At 35.0% G+C, this 19,127-nt stretch overlaps 1 protein-coding gene across 1 annotated transcript; it reads right to left on the bottom strand.

The window, feature by feature from the left end:
• Positions 1–1,458: 1,458 nt before the first annotated feature.
• PRMT9 (protein arginine methyltransferase 9) lies at positions 1,459–17,970 on the bottom strand. Its single transcript, XM_015816449.1, has 12 exons — positions 17,777–17,970; positions 17,021–17,169; positions 15,722–15,958; positions 14,985–15,152; positions 14,333–14,435; positions 14,008–14,114; positions 12,285–12,477; positions 10,431–10,614; positions 6,230–6,911; positions 4,489–4,642; positions 3,673–3,795; positions 1,459–1,810 (listed from the first exon to the last, which is right to left on the bottom strand). The coding sequence occupies exons 1-12, from the start codon at positions 17,960–17,962 to the stop codon at positions 1,595–1,597; spliced, it is 2,502 nt and encodes an 833-aa protein (XP_015671935.1). The 5' UTR covers positions 17,963–17,970; the 3' UTR covers positions 1,459–1,594.
• Between the last annotated feature and the right edge of the window lie 1,157 nt (positions 17,971–19,127).

The following is a 19,127-nucleotide window of genomic DNA, read 5'->3' as shown; positions in this document are numbered from 1 at the left end:
TTGGATATTTACTGCATTTTATTCAGCTGCTCTTGTGAGTCTTGAAAACTCCCTTTAAAAGTTTTAAAAGTTCCAGTTGAGGTTCCAGTTGCTGTTATTTTGAATACATCAGATGGTGCTGGCATGTAGGCTCTTTTTCTTTAAATAGGAAATAGAGCTTTAATGGGAATTGACAAAAATACGCTAAATAAAAATGATTATTGGATGAGGTACAAAATAAATATATACTCTGCTCTTTATTTTGTATTATGTATTATAAAATAGTTTTGAACAAGAACATGCCTTTTTTCCTATCAGGAAGTTCTCTAAAAATGAAGACTTATACTAGAATCATTTTAACATTATACATCATATTGTGGCAAGGTACAGTGCATTCAGAAAGTATTCAGACCCCCTTTACTTTTTGTTATACTGCCTCCTGGTTCTATAGTTGTTGAAATTCATTTTTTTCTCATTAATCTACACTGAGGAGAGGCTTCCGTCTAGCCACTCTGCCATAAAGCCCATATCGGTGGAGGGCTGCAGTGATGGTTGTCCTGGACCTCTGTCCCATATCCACACAGGTTCTCTAGAGCTCAGTCAGAGTGACCATCAGTTTCTTGGTCACCTGTCTTACTAAAGCTCTTCTGCCTGGATTGCTCAGTTTGACTGGGCAACCAGGTCTTGTAAGAGTCCTGCCGAACTTCTTCCAGTTGAGAATTATGGAGGCCACTATGCTCTTAGGAACCTTCAGTGCAGCAGAAATTTTATTGTAGCCTTTCTCAGATCTGTGCCTTGCAATAATCCTGTCTCTGAGCTCTGCAGGCAGTTCCTTTGATTTCATGGCTTTTGCTTTCCTACAGTATGCATTGTCAGCTGTGAAGCCTTCTATAGAGAGGTGTGTGCCTTTCCAAATCATGTCCAATCAATTTAATTTATCACAGGTTGACTCCAAACAAGTTTAGAAACATGAGAAATGGGAGGCATCTGAGCTAAATTTCAAGTATTGTTGCAAAGGATCTGAATACTTACGCCAATATGATATTTCAGTTTTTTTCTTTTTAATAAATTTACAGACATTTCTAAAATTCTGTTTTCACTTTTTCATTATAGGATACTAAGTGTAGATTAATGAGAAAAATGAATTTCAACAACTGTAATATCAGGCTGCAGCATAACAAAATTGACAAAACTGAAGGTCTGAATACTTTCTGAATGCACTGTATTTTCACTCTTGTAAAATTAATGATTACCATTTCAAGATCTTTTAGGACTAATGATCTAAAAAACAGTATTACCTTCTTTGCCAGTCAATTCACTATTTTAGTTATCTGCAAATGTAAGAAAGAACAGGCATATTGTAGAATTTTAATTATATTTTTATACTTTTTATTTAGTAATTTTCTACAATGTAAAAAAAAACCAATGCTTCAAGTCCATAGTATTTTTTTGGTAATTGAGAAACATTTTATACATTATAAAATATTCTATACAGATTAACTTCTGCAAATTGAACAAGTATTTTAAAATCAACACTTTGCATAGATTACTATATTATATAACATAAATTTGGAATTTAGACATTCAAAACTAATTAAGAAAAGCTATTTATATTTTACTGTTTTACTACCACACTGATGTTGCTTTTGTAATACTGAATACTTAGAATAACCTTTTCTCCTTTTTGAACCTGAATGGGTTTATCAAGCACAATGGCCGCTTGTTTCCAGTGAGATGACTTGCTTGATGTATCCAAAACAATATCGTTATCCAGATATACATGATACCAAAATGGAATACCAGTCACTTGACCCGATTTACAAATCTCCACCTATAAAATTAATAGGTGTGAAATTACTGTTCAGCAGTAAACTTTTTTTTATATAAAATTAAATTGAGCATGATTCCCTAAAGAAGTATATAATGTGCACAAGTGCATGTCATTTTGCCATTTTTATAGCTTGTTACAGATGCTTCTGAAGGAGGAAATACAGAGCCAAAGTTCATTAATGATTTTGGATAAAAAGGTGGAAAAACACTTATTGAATTGGGTGTGACGAATAATACCCTAGAACAGGACTTTTCAACCAGTGGTACGGGTACCACCTGTGGTATATTGGCACCTGGCAGGTGGTACGCGACCATCCTAAAAAAGTGGTAGCGGGGGAGGGAAATGAGCTGAACAGGTGACAGCACCGCACAAGCCTGAGCGAGAGATGGCTGGAGCTGCAGGAATGTCAGGGCTCAGCAGAAGCACCAGGCTCCAGCTGGAGCTCAGTGCTGATCCTGGAGCTTCTGCTGAGCCCAGAAGAAGCACCGATCAGCTGGAATGTTGCAGCCTCTCCAGGTCTTGTGATTTACATTCAGATGCTTGGCAATTGATTCATATTTATGACGGTCAGTGTCCCAGGGTCATGTGAAGTGACCAAAACCTGCTGCAACCACCCAGCAGATGGGGGGGAATAAAAACCAAACACCCCCCCACCCCATCCCCGCTGCCAATCCTCAACAGAAATGCTCACAACAATGAAAACCTCGGACAGGAGGAAGAGCGCAGCTGGGTGGGCAGGCAGGTGTCTTGCTCGGCTGTGGCTTGGGGGGCACTTTTTTCAGTGTCATTGTAACTTCGAACAGTCACTAAGCGAACTGTTGTAAGTTGAGGACTACCTGTACTTCATCACTTTTTTCCTTTGGGGGGGGTCAAGTTTTTGACACCTTGCTAGGCGACTGGTGGTACTCGGATGTTGCCATATCCTAAAAGTGGTACAATAGGTGAAAAGGTTGAAAAGCCCTGCCCTAGAATACAAAATTCAAAACAATCTTGATGTGTTTAAAAAAATGAGGTCAAATTAACAGAATGAAAGAATGTCAGCAGAAACAGAAAATTCAGAGGAAACAAATCCAAACATAGATACAGGATGATGGATATCTGGCATAATAATTATTGGGGAAAAAAATATTTTGGCATAATAGTTGATTGCAAACTGACTGAGGCAGACAATACAATTTTAGGCTGTATCAGTAAACTTCCAAATCATTAGAAGTAATAATTTTATTCTATTTTATTCAGGTCAAGCCCATATCAAATATTGTGTCCAACTTTAAGAACTATTCAGAGAAACTGGAACTTATTCATAGAAGAATAATGTAGATCAGGAAACTAGAACTAAATCCCATGAACTAATGTAGTTGGCCACGCTAAATCTTAAAGAGGGATAACAATATGGCCAGTTCAACTCATTCACTCAGACAAATGGTAAACTCCATTGAATACATTAAAATAGAGTGTTATTAGCTATATATTTGGACTATTTTAATTTGGATTCCAGCAACAAGCAAGATGTTGGACTCAAACTAAAAGCTGCTTCTTCTAAAATTGATTTTTTTCTATAAATACGTATGCATTTTGCATAAATCTGATCTAAGTAAGTAAACTCTACAAATTAATTTTGGCAAACTAATGAGGTGGTTCTATTATTATTAACATCTGGGGCCATTTTTTGCTGTGTTTTATCATTTTTAATGTTTTAGTAATAATAATAGTTACTTGGAAACTATTTTTTTTTTAATATTGTTGCATGCTTTGTTGAGTCATTTGATTTGTGAGATGGGCAGCTATATAAATTTGAGAATAAATAAACAAGAAAGCAATCAAGCTGTATAAATTTTTGGATATCTATTCTGTAGACTTACCTCAACTTCAGTACTGCTGTTATTCAAGTGGGGATTCATGACATCCACTCGCAGAAGTTCTACTGAGTTGCTTAAAGGTACATATGGGAGTGTGGAGAGATCCAAAAAAATGCGGATAGGTACCTGAAACAGAAAGTTTTAAGATTCTGTACGAAGTACAATACAACATACAACAAAATCTTCCATCTATGTTCCATCCTGACATTTATGCATATTTCTAAGTCTTAAGAATTTGTGTGGATAAAACTGTTGGTGTTAAACCTATACTATGTAAATATGTCCCTGTGTCAATATTGATAGTGGCAAAATAACTGCAAATTGTACTACTTTATTGACAGAATTCAGGATTCCAAGTTATTCCAATCAAAATAGTATAGAATTAAAGATGATCAAGTTTTAATGGCAGGAATGTATGGAGTGGTATAAATTTGAATAATAAATAAAAAAGTAAACAAACAGCATTAGTTACCAACAGGAGATGAAAGCAGGTGGCCAGTTTAATTTTGAAAAAAAACAAAACTATTGAAACTAACCATATTTACATTAGCTTCTCATAAATTGTACTTCTATTGAATTATCATATCATTGTATGCTTGAAGACTGTATAACAAAACATTAGAAGACTTTTAACATATACATGCCCATTAAGTCTCCATTATTTTCTTTAATCTATTTTCTAATTTTTCAATAAGCAGCTTTGCAAATTCTGGATACGAATGGGATCACACAGAATTGATTTGTCTTTAAAAACTTTTTTCTGGCTTCTCAATATTTGAAGGATTATCTGAATATAGAAAAATATAAATTGTTTCAAACCTTGAATTGGTTGATAAAAGGTGCTATGTTGAAACCAAGTGTGGGATCTGTCCCTTGAACAGCAGACTCAAGTAATAATAAATTGGATTCTACAAGCATTCCATATATTTTCACATGGTGTGGGAATATCTTTCCTCCAGAGTGAAGCAAACACCTAAATATAAAAATGTATAGAGTCTAATAAATATTTCAACTTTTCAGTTGTTTAACAATAGCATCAGCATATTAGTTTTTTATATTTCTAAATATTAAATATACTGAAACAGAAAATTGGTAAAGGTAAGTACACATTTTAATGTGTAAAAATGGCAGCTTAGTTGTTATACTGAAAACAAATTCTCAGATTTTATTTCTTTATAAAATTTATAGGCTGCCCATCTTACTTCAAAGTAATTCTGACAGCCTACAATCATAAAACTAAAAACAAATTAAGTTAATATAAAATCCAGAATACAATGGCCCAATTAAAAGATGGGGAGCATCGGGGGGGGGGTGTAGGTGAAATTTGTTGTTAAGAGATCCAACCACCTCCACTTGAGACTGGTTTGGACAAAGAAGCCTAAACAGCACAAAACTGTGCAGCCCAGTCCCAGCCCCCCTATCTGGCCCCAAAGGATACCTTGGTCAATGATATCAAAGGCTGCTGAGAGGTCAAGGAGAGTGAGAATGGTTGCACTACTCCATCTCACTCTTACCAGATATCATCATCAAGTGTGACCAATGCAGTTTCTGTCCCATAAACAGTCCTGAATCCTAACTTGAAGGAGTCCAAGTTTCATCCATCCTCTGAAGTTGCCAGGCCATTACCTTTTTCACAACCTTCCCTAAAAACGGGGAAGTTGGAAACTGGATGAAAGTTGTCCAGGCAGGAGGGATCCAGTAATGGTTTTTAAAAGGGGGTGAACCAGGGCCTCCTTAAAAGTCCCTGGAAATGTCCCCTCCTCCAGTGATGTGTTAATCACTGCCTGGACCAACCTGCTAGTCACCATCCTGAAGGCTTCCACTATCCGGGAGGGACAAGGATCTGACAGGTGGTGGCACTGACCACCTGGAGGATCCTGTCCACTTCCTCAGGTCCAACAGGGTCAATTGTTCTTTATACATTCTGCATTTGACTCCAAATAGTAGACTTTAAGATTGAAAAACAATGATGTTGAAATAATTAAAACTGTTAAACATTAATTTAGGTGAAAATATGTAGCATGAATTAAGCAAAATGCATTGACTGGGCATTAAAACCCCAACTTTTGATTCTGATGTGACCATGTAATTCTGCAACACTGAAAAACACAACAGCAAATTCATTATTTTAAAAATGTAAAACTAGACAGGATGGGCACATCTCAAGTCTCTTTAATTAAACATATTATCTAGTGGTACTTAGGAAGTATTCTTTGTTTGTTGCAGCACCTGTCTTCTGGAAAAGCTAGATGTATGACTCCCATCCCAGGGATGTTCTAAAAGGTGCTGAAAACCTGGCTATTCTCCCAGGCCTTGGGAAAGGTTGAGTATTAAGCCTCTGCAGGGTTTTTATTTGCTATGAATATTTTTCTCCCCAGACAATTAAGATCTTTGTTCTTTTAATACTATTTCTTGCTTTTACATTTGTAAGCTGACCAGTCTGTGATGGACTTGGTCTCTAAATTGTAAAATGTAATCAAATATTAACCTATTGATAAGTATATTTGTCATATAACTTGATTGGTGCAATAAAATCCAAGAAACTTGTTTCTTACATTACCTAGATATTGCAGCTTTTTCCATCACATCCTGCTGAATTAAACCAGAAGTTTCTATGACATCCAGAATTATAATACTCCATAATTTGTCAGATTTAGGTCTTTGTAGTACCTTGTTTTCATCTTGTAGATGACTAAGCCAAAACTCTAATGTTTCTCTGGGAAATTGGTTGACTTCTGAAATCAAACTGAGAGCTACTTGGTGTTCTTCTTTTTCAACAGAGCTGTATGCTTTAACTGCTCCAAATTTACCTGCAATTACTGGCAAAATTGAAAAGCCTTCTGATACATCCAATATATACAGAGGATCAACAGTTATAGAATGTTTGATCTGGTTCTTTTCAAGCTCATGGTGACCAACAACATCCATTGAATGTTGGTGACTTAACGATGACAATACTTTTCCTATTGCAATCTTAAAGGATTCATGATACTGCAGATTATTTAATAAAGCAATTTCAGTGGATTCTAGCATACATTCTTGGCCGACATTTTCCAGGGTGCTTGCTGTCTGAAGACTGGCTAGAGCACTGCAGAGTTCAGCTTCACTGGTCTTCTCCCTCAAGTTTCTTTCAACATCCGTTCCATATCCTGAAGTCTTAACGGAAATTTTTTGAATCCTTAGATAGCAGTCCTGGCAGCATATTTCCATTGCAACACCATCTCCGGATTTCACAGAATGATCTGTAAACCATAAAGAAATGACAATTGAAATACAAACTAATGCTATTAAAATGCATTTTGAAAAATATTTAATATTTAAATCAGGGCTTTTCAACCTTTTCACCCATTGTACCACTTTTAGGATATGGCAACATCCGAGTACCACCAGTCGCCTAGCAAGGGGTCAAAAACTTGACCCCCCCAAAAGGAAAAAAGTGATGAAGTACAGGTAGTCCTCAACTTACAACAGTTCGCTTAGTGACTGTTCGAAGTTACAATGACACTGAAAAAAGTGCCCCCCAAGCCACAGCCGGGCAAGACACCTGCCTGCCCACCCAGCTGCGCTCTTCCTCCTGTCCGAGGTTTTCATTGTTGTGAGCATTTCTGTTGAGGATTGGCAGCGGGGTGGGGGGTGTTTGGTTTTTATTCCCCCCCATCTGCTGGGTGGTTGCAGCAGGTTTTGGTCACTTCACATGACCCTGGGACACTGACCGTCATAAATATGAATCAATTGCCAAGCATCTGAATGTAAATCACAAGACCTGGAGAGGCTGCAACATTCCAGCTGATCGGCGCTTCTTCTGGGCTCAGCAGAAGCGCCAGGATCAGCGCCGAGCTCCAGCTGGAGCCTGGCACTGATCCTGGTGCTTCTGCTGAGCCCTGACATTCCTGCAGCTCCAGCCATCTCTCGCTCAGGCTTGTGCTCGCTCAGGCTTGTGCGGTGCTGCCACCTGTTCAGCTCATTCCCCTCCCCCGCTACTTTTTTAGGATGGTCGCGTACCACCTGCCAGGTGCCAATGTACCACTGGTTGAAAACTGTACCACTGGTTGAAAAGTCCTGATTTAAATAATTGTTTTCCAGTTGTTGGAGAATAATTCATCTGTAAACCTTAATGCAGTTCGACAACACATGTCAAGCAGCTTACGATAAACAGATCTACATGTTGCACTATGCAAATATTTTATTTTAGCCATTGCTTGTGTGTATTTATATAATATTGAGCCACAAATAGTTATTTTTAAACAATAGTGTACTTAGTAATAATCCATTACTAAGTGTGTAATTTGCAGTGATGTTCAAACTAAGATAGTATTGGAAACAAAAAGGCCTAGTTGAATCAGGCATTCAGTATTTGTGTAAAAATTACTTCAAAATCGTATTTTAATTTTAATGAAATAGTTTAAAATGATAAAAGGGAAGGTGAAAAATGGGATAAGACAGGCATTTAAACAGGTATTTTACTTAGCTACATAATCCCACTCTTTTTGTGGAATTTGCATTTCAGTCTTTATCCAAGATAACCACCAAATTCCCATAATCCAAATTTCAATTTAATTCTTCAAGAAATGGAGAAAGCACAAAGAGTATTATATTTATTAAATATTCCATTATAGAAAGCTACGGAGATTAGAGGTTAGGTCTGTACTAACCTCCTGCTGAGGTATAATCCAGACGATTGTGGGAAGGCCTCAAAACAGCTGCACCAAGTTTGCAATGGCTGAAGCTGTTTCAGGGAATGGGTCCTTAAAGTGCTTCACTTGATTGATTTGTATACACATACTGTTAGAAATTAACAATATATTCCTAAGTATGTTTTCTTGAGTTTGGATGCAAGTATGTTTACTGTCAGATCTGGGTGGCTTCCAACTGAGTGGAAGACCTGATTGTTTGCTCAGGCCTTTAGCTAGTTGGGTGTAAGAATGGGTGTGTGCTTTGCTGCTTTCCGGGTTTTGTCATCTCTGAGTTCACTATTTTATTGCTGTGGTTTTATTATTTTATAGTCACATGCTTATGTGAACCACCCAAAGTTGTTGGCAGTCGGGCAGTGTAAATAGGAATAAAACAAATAATCATAACTCTTTTTTTGCTGACTAAAAATCACAAATAACTAAGCTATGACTAACTCTAGTTATGAATGAAAACAGATTATAAAGTTCCAGCTACAAGATTTAGGTTTCGCTTTTCTCAATGTTGTTTATTTCTATCTCTCAGTCTTTCCAAATGCTTCATTACTATCTCTTGAGTCCTAATGAAACAAAGCATTATGATTGCTTTTACTAAACCCATTCTAAATCTATAAATTTCACTTATTAGATAAAGAAATATCACTAATTTACTTCTGTAAAAGCAAATCTTATTAAGAGATGTAGTGTGATGAATGGAAAACAACAATAAAATTTAACTAAATCCAAGTCACAGGAAGAAAATGGAAACGAGCTAGCCAACTCAAAACAGTTGGCTAAGTTGTTAAGTAAGACAGGAAATAAACCTTAAGTGCAAGAAACCTAAAGCTCTATAATTAGGGATATTTATGATTAGTTCTGAAGTTCTTTTAGATATGGCTTCCTAATTTTCTGCAATATGTATTCTGATTTCTTGGATCTCCAGGTATGATTTAGTTTTACCCAAATAGGTGAACTTTGACAAGTTCAGTATTTTCCACGGTGGAGTTCTTCAATACTTTTTTTCTTTTTGTTTAAAGAATAAAATTGTGTATTATAGGTTAATAATTATTAAATTATTACCGTAATTGTGTATTTATAGGTTAATAATTAATAAATCAGGTTCCCTATGTGCAGTGTCTCTGGAGAGAGAAGAGAATTGAATATATCAGCTATATGTGCAAGGCGCCTCAACAACTGACCTGATCAAGAATAATAGGCAGAAGCTAGATTTAGTTTTACCTATCCCCTAACTCTCAGGGAGAAGATTTATTCTCTTTTATACAGTAAGCATAATCTTTTCTTGGAGGTTTTAATCCTTTGAAGTTAGATAATATCTTCAAAACAAAATAAGAGAATAATAGTCAAAGGTAAAGTCTAGATTATTTAAATTACTAACAGGCAATTATAAATTAAATCATTTTCCTTTTATTCCAGTATTTTGGTTCCTTTGGTTGGGGAAAAAGCCAAAAGAAAAACATATTCTTTCACTAGAAAATAGAACCTTGTTGGACTCTCTTTCTTTTTATTGTTTCAAGGATGAGAATATCTAAAATTTGGCACAATCTCCATAACCTTTGACTTTTCACTGTTCTTCTTGAAAGTTATGTCTATGTGATAAAATACACTTGTATGTGCGCATGTGTGTAACATTAAGACAGAGATATACACTACTGCCCCAAAGCTTGTGCAACCTTTATTTCTTTGACTAATTTGATGTCTCATAACTCCCAAAAATGCTGACTGCGCACAATACATCAAAACAATAAAAAATGGCATTAGTCAAATAAGGAATAGAATAGATTCAAAGAAGAGAAAGCAGAGCAAAATGGTGAACCTGGAAAACCCTCAAAGCCCCAATAATTGACATCCAACAAATAGAGCACCAACCACCCTGGAAGAACATGGCTCTTTAAAATGCTAACAGGGTAGGTACTGTATGGATCTCAGAAAGAACCTCCTATCTTTATTTTTACAAGTTCATGTAATCAAATGACATTTTTATCTATAAATCTGTACTTTTATATGATTAATTTCATTTTTTTTCCATTTTAACAAAAAAAATTCACTTTTGTTTCAATAGAATGAAAGACATACCAAGGAGACTTTGTACAGGATAGACTGCTTGCTCCCAACAGGTGTCCACATTTGGACTTGTAGAAAGAGTAAGTTCATCATCAAGCTGCAGTGTAAACCAGACTACAACAGCATCTAGTATTCCGTCTTTAATAATGGGTATATTCATCTTGGATGGCTTACTAATCGACAAATTTTTTAGCTCCTGGTCAAGTATAAAAGAAAAATATGATGGTAAGTTACAGTTCACTGTTAATCACTTTCTACCCCAAAATGTAATTTATTAAATATTTGCTTTTAAAAACTGCTCAAATATAGAATTTATTACAAAAAAGTAGATAAATAGTAATAAGTCAGGTACAATATATAATGAAATAATTTTTAAAGAAATGTAAATAATTCTTGCTCACATTCTTCGAATATTGTAGATACACTGATCCAGATTTTCCCAAGGAGTATACAGCTATACCTAGAGTGCAGCTACATAGTAATCTCTAACCAGCCTTGGCTGATTTGTAAAAGTTTTGCAGAGTTGACCTTGCTTATGACCAACAAGAAAAATTAAAGCTGTAGGCTAGACTGTAATTCACAGGAATATTTCCTAAGAAGTTAGCAGCCAAATATTTCTGGATTGTTCACCCAAAAACAACATAGATATGTTTATGGAGACATCAGAAAATGTCACTTTTATTTCTTGCTAGAATATCATAACCAGCTGAATGTCTACAAATAAAACAAATATATTGATCTGTGAATTCTGCACAGCCTAAGAATTGTGCTACTAGATTAAAGATATTGCAATTGGTGAAGAAGGCTGCAACAACTCAGTGATAATAATATTGACTGACTATATTATTGACTGATTAGATTGACTATACAGTAATATCTGGATTCCCAAATATAATTTGCATATGCCAATAATTGGCTGTCTTCAACCAGGGTGGGAAAAAAAGAACATTATGATTCCCATTTAAACATACTGCTTCAAACTATTAACTGTATAGAAGAGTTACATATTAAGATTTTGCCTTTATGGCTAAGAAATAAAAACCTTGCTTATGACAGAAAAAACATTCATCTTCTTTTAAGGCATATAATTTGCTCACAGATTAGATGCAATGATAGTTACTTTATATATTTTTTTCCTTCAAAGAAATAAATGACTTGGTACAATTGTTTGAGCTATCTTCCAAATTAATTTATCTTTCTAATATACAATGACCTGTAGAAATCTTCCATTACTTTATTTTTCAGGTGTTTCTACCTCCCTGTTTCTCTATTCCCAAATTATGTTGTTGATTAAGCTTAAATTTTTATTTCACAATTTTACTTTGGTTAAATTCTGCCTTAAATATAGAAACTGACTTCAGTAAGTAATCTCTTTTGTTTAAGCAATGTAACAATATCATTCATACATATTAATGTCAATAGGTAACAGTAGTTGCATGCACAGAAAAAATGCCATTGTGATAGCTGACAAATAGATTCTACAAGATTAGGACAACCAATTGGGTGAAGGTCAGTAAAATTTTACATATTAGTCATGCATCTAAAACAAGGGTCCCCAACCCCCGGTCCAGGCTGCACAAACAAGCAAAGCCCCATCCATCAGATGCAAGCAACATACAAAACCACGCACCCTCCGGTCCGTGAAAAAACCTCTCTCCACATAACCGGACACTGGTGCCCAAAAGGTTGGGGACCTCTGATCTAAAACATGCATGCAATGCTAATAAATATTTAATATACAAATGTGACATTTGGCTAAATGTTAAAATATTGTATGGAATAAGGGTATTATCCTAATGAAATTCATTTTTCAGTTCTACAATAATAACTAGTAATTATTAGTTTTTTCTTGTGCCAGTAAATTACCTGCAAATTATTAAAATTGACTGTCAGAACTTGAAAAATTTCTGTAAGAGCTTTATAACCACCAGGTATTCTGCCGAGTTTTTCAGTAGTGTAAGGTTCAAGGGTTTCACTGGAGTTTAGAGAAGCAGATGTTGGACTGCAAAACTTCAGGGTTTCTGGCAAACAGACACCAGCAATTTCTTTTACCTCCGCTCTGAGAAAAGGAAATAATAAAAATTAGAGTTGACTAGATAAATTCAAGCATATTTTCTTTTATTATAATTTATTTTCCAATTAGATATGGTGTTTTGCATATTAAAAAGTCTCATTTGAAAGTTTTGATAGCTGAAAAGCTGGAGGTTAGTACTACTGTTTGAACTTAAAGGGAAGATAACATTTACAGTAAGGATAAAGTATCTTTTCCCCTCAAGCCTATTGTTTATTGAAGAAATCTGATTTAGGTTAGCTTTACTTAAATATGGCTGATGGGAGTGGATTCCAGAAGTTGGGGGGGGGGGAAGGAAACACATACTTTCCCATGTGATTTATAGTGAAATCTCCCTATCTAGGATAGGATAGGATTTCAATCTCTTGTGCAAATCTAATCATGATTTTTAGGAATATACAGTATTTAATTGGAGTTGAAACAGATCATTTTCTTTAGCCTTCCATTTTCCGCCCATTATTTTCAAGTAGCATAATTTGTAACTTGAACCCCTTAATACACTGTAAACCAATGGCATTCAGTATGTTTTTACAATTTTGAAAAAAAAATGTTACTTTAATTTATACATCATAAATCTTAAAGAGTTTGAGTGGTCATACAATTAAGACACAGAGAAAGAGGAAAAGTGTAATCATCTTATAAAACGCTTAGTGTTATGTCATTATAGCAAAGTATGTTTTAAAGAGGAGGTCCTGCTGGTCTTGATTCCTCACCTATCTTTTTAACAGCAGACTGTATTTTTATCAATCTTGTGAATGTAGTGAAAATAACTACAATACAAGGCTTTCCCGGAATATATTAATGCATGTGTATATTTATTTGTTAGATTTATATCCTCCCTTTTATTCAGAAGCCAAGGCAGTCTCTAGCCTACTATTTCCCTTGACTCCAACAATCCTGGGAAATACATGTGCTAGGCAGTGTTTCTCAACCTTGACAATTTTAAGGCATGTGGACTTCAACTCCCAGAATTCCACAGCCAGCAATGCTGGCTGTGGAATTCTGGGAGTTGAAGTCCACATGCCTTAAAATTGTCAAGGTTGAGAAACACTGTGCTAGAGAGAGTGGCTGGCCCAACTCACCCAGTGAATTTCCATGACTGAGGCTGTACTACAGCCTTGGTCTCACTGCTTTTATACATAAATATATACATTATCTGATTTGGAAGAATTTATTATTTACACTGCTTTATTTAGTACATAACTTATACAAAGAACCTTTGCTAATGAAAGGGTGAAAAATATAAATTATATAATTATCAGCCTAGAAAATACATGATTTTTCTATGATGTAGAATGAGGGAATTGGGTTTTATGAGTATCAGTCCAGTATAAACTTGTCATCAGCATTTTTATGATTAATATTTTGCCATGCTTATTAACATGCTTTTAAAATTCTTCATAATAAAGTTAATGAAAAAAGAACAGAGACAAAATTCTTTGCTTTAAAAGTAAGGCATTTTCTGTTTTTTTGTCTAAAAATTAAAGATATTTTTTTTTGTAACAGTAAAAAATATACCTATGATGTCTACGTATCTCTTTGCATTCCACTGCCATGCCCCACATAGTAGCTCCTGCTGGAATAACTCTACCATAGTTTTTAGAATCATCTCTACCATCCTTAGGCTGTAAAACAGACATACATTAAAAATTGTGTAACAAGGTTTATTTGTTGTTCATGTATTAAGAAGCAATACTTATATTTTAGCTTACAGAGTATAAAAATGCCCAAATACAACTTTTCAGATTAACAAAATTTTTGAACAGGCAGAAGACTTCATGAACTTTATAATATAAAAATAAGGTATCTTTTCTTATCAGGCCTTAGATACTAAGATACTAACCTTTGGTGGTAAAAGTAAGTGTTCCCAAGCGTGGATCAAGCTTTCTACAATTCCCTCACCAAATAATCCAGAATCTACTGTTTCGGTGATAACAAGGGAAACTCTATTAAATATAAAAAAATAGTTATAACAAGAAGCCTTAAAAACTATAAAGCTTAAATTTAATAATGTGACATTAACAGTCCTTTCTTATACAACTGAACTGTGATCATCTCGCTAGTGAGTTTCTTCAATAAGAAGTTACTTCTTATAAACTTGCTCTAAAAATTACTTCTTAGTATTTTAATATAAAATTCCCAAACAGCAGCAGACATTTGGAATTGGAGGCAAGATGAAAACAGGTATCTTTTTCCATTTGGGTTTTATATAATTTTATTTTAATTATATAATTTTATTTTAATTCAAAATAAGTGACTGTGAATTCAGTATACCAGCTACTGAGTAAACATACTTCAACTGTATAGTATAATATTACATTGTTTACAATAAAATCAGTAAAAGATTGAAACTTAAAAAAAATCAATTTCAGTAGAAGGATAACACATTATACAATATTTGCTCTTGCTATGGAGAATATGAATATTATTATTCATAACATTAGTAATGAATACCATATTTAATTCAAAATAGCAGACAAAATATAAGATATAACCTTTCAGGTATGTGCTTTGGAATTTCTATACCAAAGGATTTCATGTGAAGAAGTTTGATTTCTCCATCCAAATTGTTTGCAGCTAGCACTTCATAAGCCAATTCATACATGGTCTTTGACAATTCACAAGCATAGACAGGAGATGCTCCAGCCCTTTTAGCAAACATACTGAAAAAGCAGAAGACATTCCATATAAATTATAATATTTTTTGGGGTTAGACAAAATACTACTAATTTAACTTTAATGTAATTTCTGTATAAAATATTTGATACTTATTTTTAAAAGTCCTGGGGCATATGGGGGGGCATAAAGTTCAGGTAATAAGAAATAATATCATTAATTTCTTAAACGTTTTAAAACAAAAAAAAGCTAGTTGTATCAAACACCATTTTAAACCAAAATAAAACTAGGATGATGATGGGTCTTGTTTAGTTGTAGCCTCCCCAACTTTATTTGCTATGGAAAAAGACTCTCATACTTTGTAACAGATGAGAATGCCAGGATAGTTAAAAAACTGTAAGGAAACAATGGTTATTCAATCTTGCTACAAAGGTTGTAGGGCTATAATAGCTGAAGCCTCTTGGCATCTGTTTGGAATATGCTAATGGAGTGCCATGTTAATGCCATCTGGCAATTTTTTATTGAACTTGCCTCATTGAAATATGTCACTAAATCTTAGTCATTATTACTTTGTAAATAAACATGCCAATATTTGTATCACGAAGTTTCAACAAACCTGAGAATTCCTGTTCCTGTTCCAATATCAAGTACGCTTCTATATCCTGAATGAACAGCTTTCTGGATTGCTTTTTGATACAGCAAATTTCTATTGTAATCATTAAGCATAATGAAATGCCACCGTTCTACCACCCAGTTGGCAACCCGATAAAAGTTCTCCTTTGCATCAGGAAAGTCAGGGTTTAACTTCACAGCTTTATGAAAATATGCAGCTGCTTCATCTTTAAAGCCCAACCTAACAGAAAAAAAATTACACTATCAATAAAAGCACAAATGTTTAATTTTTGGAACAACAGAATTTTGAGAAAAATCTATATTTGTAATATGAAGATATATAGCAGTTTAAATTATAGAAAAGTGCAGATGATAATTATGGTTTACTGTTAGAAATAAACAAATGACACGTGTACTGTGTAAATAAATCTTCAAGTGCTTACAAGTTAGTCCTTATGTAATGATATCCTGTTTAGCGATTGTTTGAAGTTACAACAGTGCTAAAAAAGTCAATTTATTACTAATCCTTGCACTTATGGCCACTAGAGTCCCTGCAGTCACATTATCCAAGATTTGAGTGCTTCATAACCAGAAGATGCTTATGATCACTGAAGCATCCTGCGGTCCTGTTTGTGCTTCACAAATCAGCTTCCGACAAGGAGAGGGGGCATTGGAGAAACCAGCAGTAAAATCCAAGTTGTAATCACATGATGTTTTGCTTAATGAACATGGTGACTCACTTAATCATCGCAGAAGTGAGATGAAACTCTATCACAGTCATGTGATAACTCACTTAATTACCATGTTGCTTGATGACCAGTTGCTAGTCTGTTATGGATGTTAAGCAAGGACTATCTATAAGATAAATCATCTCAATAATACTGAATCCAAATATAGTGTTTTCTCTTATGAAAACCTGAGTTGACAACAAACTACTGCAATAGAGTTATCCATTTCCATTGTGGAAATTAACCTGGGAAAAACAGAAGATGCCTATGCACAAAATGGTAATGAGGATGAATCTTAAAATTAAACATAAAATAGAATAAACACGAAGCAGCAATCTAGAAATTATAATTAATGATACCTTTGCATTTAGAGTTTGTTCTAATGAATCTGAGCTAACAGACAAAAGAGAAGCTGCCAGGCTCAAATGATTGTAAATACTTACACATGTAGAATTAAGAATGCTTATTCAGTTAATAACTTTGTAATATATTTAAACTAAAGTTCCTTGACTCAGAAGCTTTATGTGCATTAGAATATTTAGTCAAATTATGGCTAATTAAGTATAACTTCACACCTGAAAAGATGTTCCCCCATACTGTTATATATAACTTCATCATTAGGATATAATTCCAGGGCATGCTCATAGCAATCAAATAAATCTTGAATTCGTGAAAGAGAATCCAGCTCTTCTGCCCATTTAAAAAGGGTAAACTGAAATGCTTCCTAAAAAAACAAAAACATTGTTCAAAAATTTAGAGATTATTCATTATGTTTCCAATAAATAAGCAAATAAATGCGAAGCTGTGGGTTGTGAACCAGTTATGCCCTTTCCTGAATCGACAATCCCTACCCACATTCACTCATGCCCTAGTCACCTCCCATCTTGACTATTGCAATGCACTCTACATGGGGCTGCCCCTGAAAAGCATCCGGAAGTTCCAGTTGGTTCAAAATGCAGCGGCCTGCATGGTTTTATTCAGACCTCGGTGTGCAAGTGTCACCTCTCCAACGGGAGCTGCACTAGTTGCCAATTTGCTTCTGGGAGCAATTCAAGGTGCTGATTGCCCTTAAAGCCCTTCATGGCTTGGGACCAGGTTATCTGAGGGACTGGTCTTGCCGGTCACATCTAGAGTGGGGAAGCATATTGTTTTTTAAGTGTTTATTGTTTCTTATATTTATTTTTTTCTGTTTGTAAGAGGCTATATAAGTGCCTATATAAATTTTCTAAATAAATAAATAATGAATAAATTACATACCATGTCCAGTGTAGTATACATGTGGTTCACACATTTATTTAGGATAGGGAAAAAATAAGCAGAAAATTTCTCACCTTGACATCATTTTTAAATTCAGGAGCTATGTTTAATACCAAGAGATAGTGAGCATATGCAGTTCCAAAGTCACGATCCTCCAGACAATGTTGAGCACTTTGCAAGGATCTGGAGACTAATTCACGCCGGCCAGTTTCTTGACTAACTTTGTGTCTATGCCGAGATTTGCTTTTACTGTTAGGCATTTTTAATTAAAAGCAACTCCACTTTGTCCTGCAAAGATAAAACATTTATTCTAGGATTGTGGCCAAATTCTATTATTTTATTACAATTAACAAATTAAAGTTATTTTTGTCCCCATTGCAATTATTTATAAAATATAATACCATAGGTTAATTTGTACTATTTTGAACATTACTATCATTCTGTTCCCAACAAAAGGAATGTGGAGGACTCAAAATATAGCATGATTCTTATTTTTGTAAAGGCAAGAATGCACTCTATAAGTCAAACCTTATATTAAAACTGGAAAGCTGTGGGTTTTTTTTAAAGACAGCAGGCTGTCTTTAGAACATCATACATAAGTAAGAAAGATGCATATTATCTTATTTAGTCCGGCTAGCAGTATTGAATGAAAATAATCCAACAACTGATTTGTAGTACAAATAGTCCTTGGTTTATTATGGCAACCGGGATGAAGACTGCTGTTGTTAAGCAATTAGGTCATAAAGTGTCACATGATGACATTATGTGATGACAATCACAGTTGCCACTATAACCCCAAGATGTAGGTTAAGCGGGAAGCCGTTCCAGGTAAGGACTGTGGGGGGTGCTCAGAGGATGGGGGAGGCCCTGGAAGTCCCATTCAGGCTGGGCGTGAGTGAAGAAGTTAGAAACAAGGTCAGTGCCATGTGAGTGAAGAGTAGCCTGGGGAGAGAGAGTGTGGCGCTGGCCCCCCGGCCTCCATTTGCTCATTGGCTTTGACTTTAGTTATGTAAAGCCAGAGCAGAACATTACAAATAGCAATCACAAAACTTCAGGGCACCCTAACTATCACAAGTGCAAGGTGGTTGCCAAGTACCTGACAGTAGGTGTGGTGTAACGGTCAGAACTTTGAGAACCAGTTATAAGTACCACTCATTTAGGCTATGGCAACTACGAATGGTCGCTGAATGAGTGATTTTACACATAGCTAGAATTTTAATTCATATTCAATATACTTTCCAGCTTTTCCATCAAATCTAATCAATCGCTATTCTGTCACAGACCAGCAGATAAAACACAGGAATCATAATTAAGACAAAAGGAAAAAAAAGAGGAGTTAAAACTAGGGGGTACTGTACAGATTATAAAACAGTATTTGGCTGTGCTCAAGGAAATAATATCAGATTGATCCAATAATAAGATCTT

Source organism: Protobothrops mucrosquamatus, unplaced genomic scaffold (assembly GCF_001527695.2).
Source record: "Protobothrops mucrosquamatus isolate PMUCROS unplaced genomic scaffold, P.Mucros_1.0 scaffold453, whole genome shotgun sequence".
Classification (NCBI taxonomy): domain Eukaryota; kingdom Metazoa; phylum Chordata; class Lepidosauria; order Squamata; family Viperidae; genus Protobothrops; species Protobothrops mucrosquamatus.
Note: the sequence above shows the minus strand (reverse complement) of the source record. Positions and strands in the feature narration are given on the sequence as shown.

Coding starts and splice junctions, on each gene's coding strand:
- PRMT9 (XM_015816449.1), bottom strand. CDS start 17,962: ATGCCTAACAGTAAAAGCAAATCTCGGCATAGACACAAAGTTAGTCAA. Junction 17,170..17,776: donor AATTTAAAAATGATGTCAAG/GTGAGAAATTTT, acceptor TTGTTTTTTTAG/GAAGCATTTCAGTTTACCCT. Junction 12,478..14,007: donor GAGATACGTAGACATCATAG/GTATATTTTTTA, acceptor TCCTTTTCTCAG/AGCGGAGGTAAAAGAAATTG.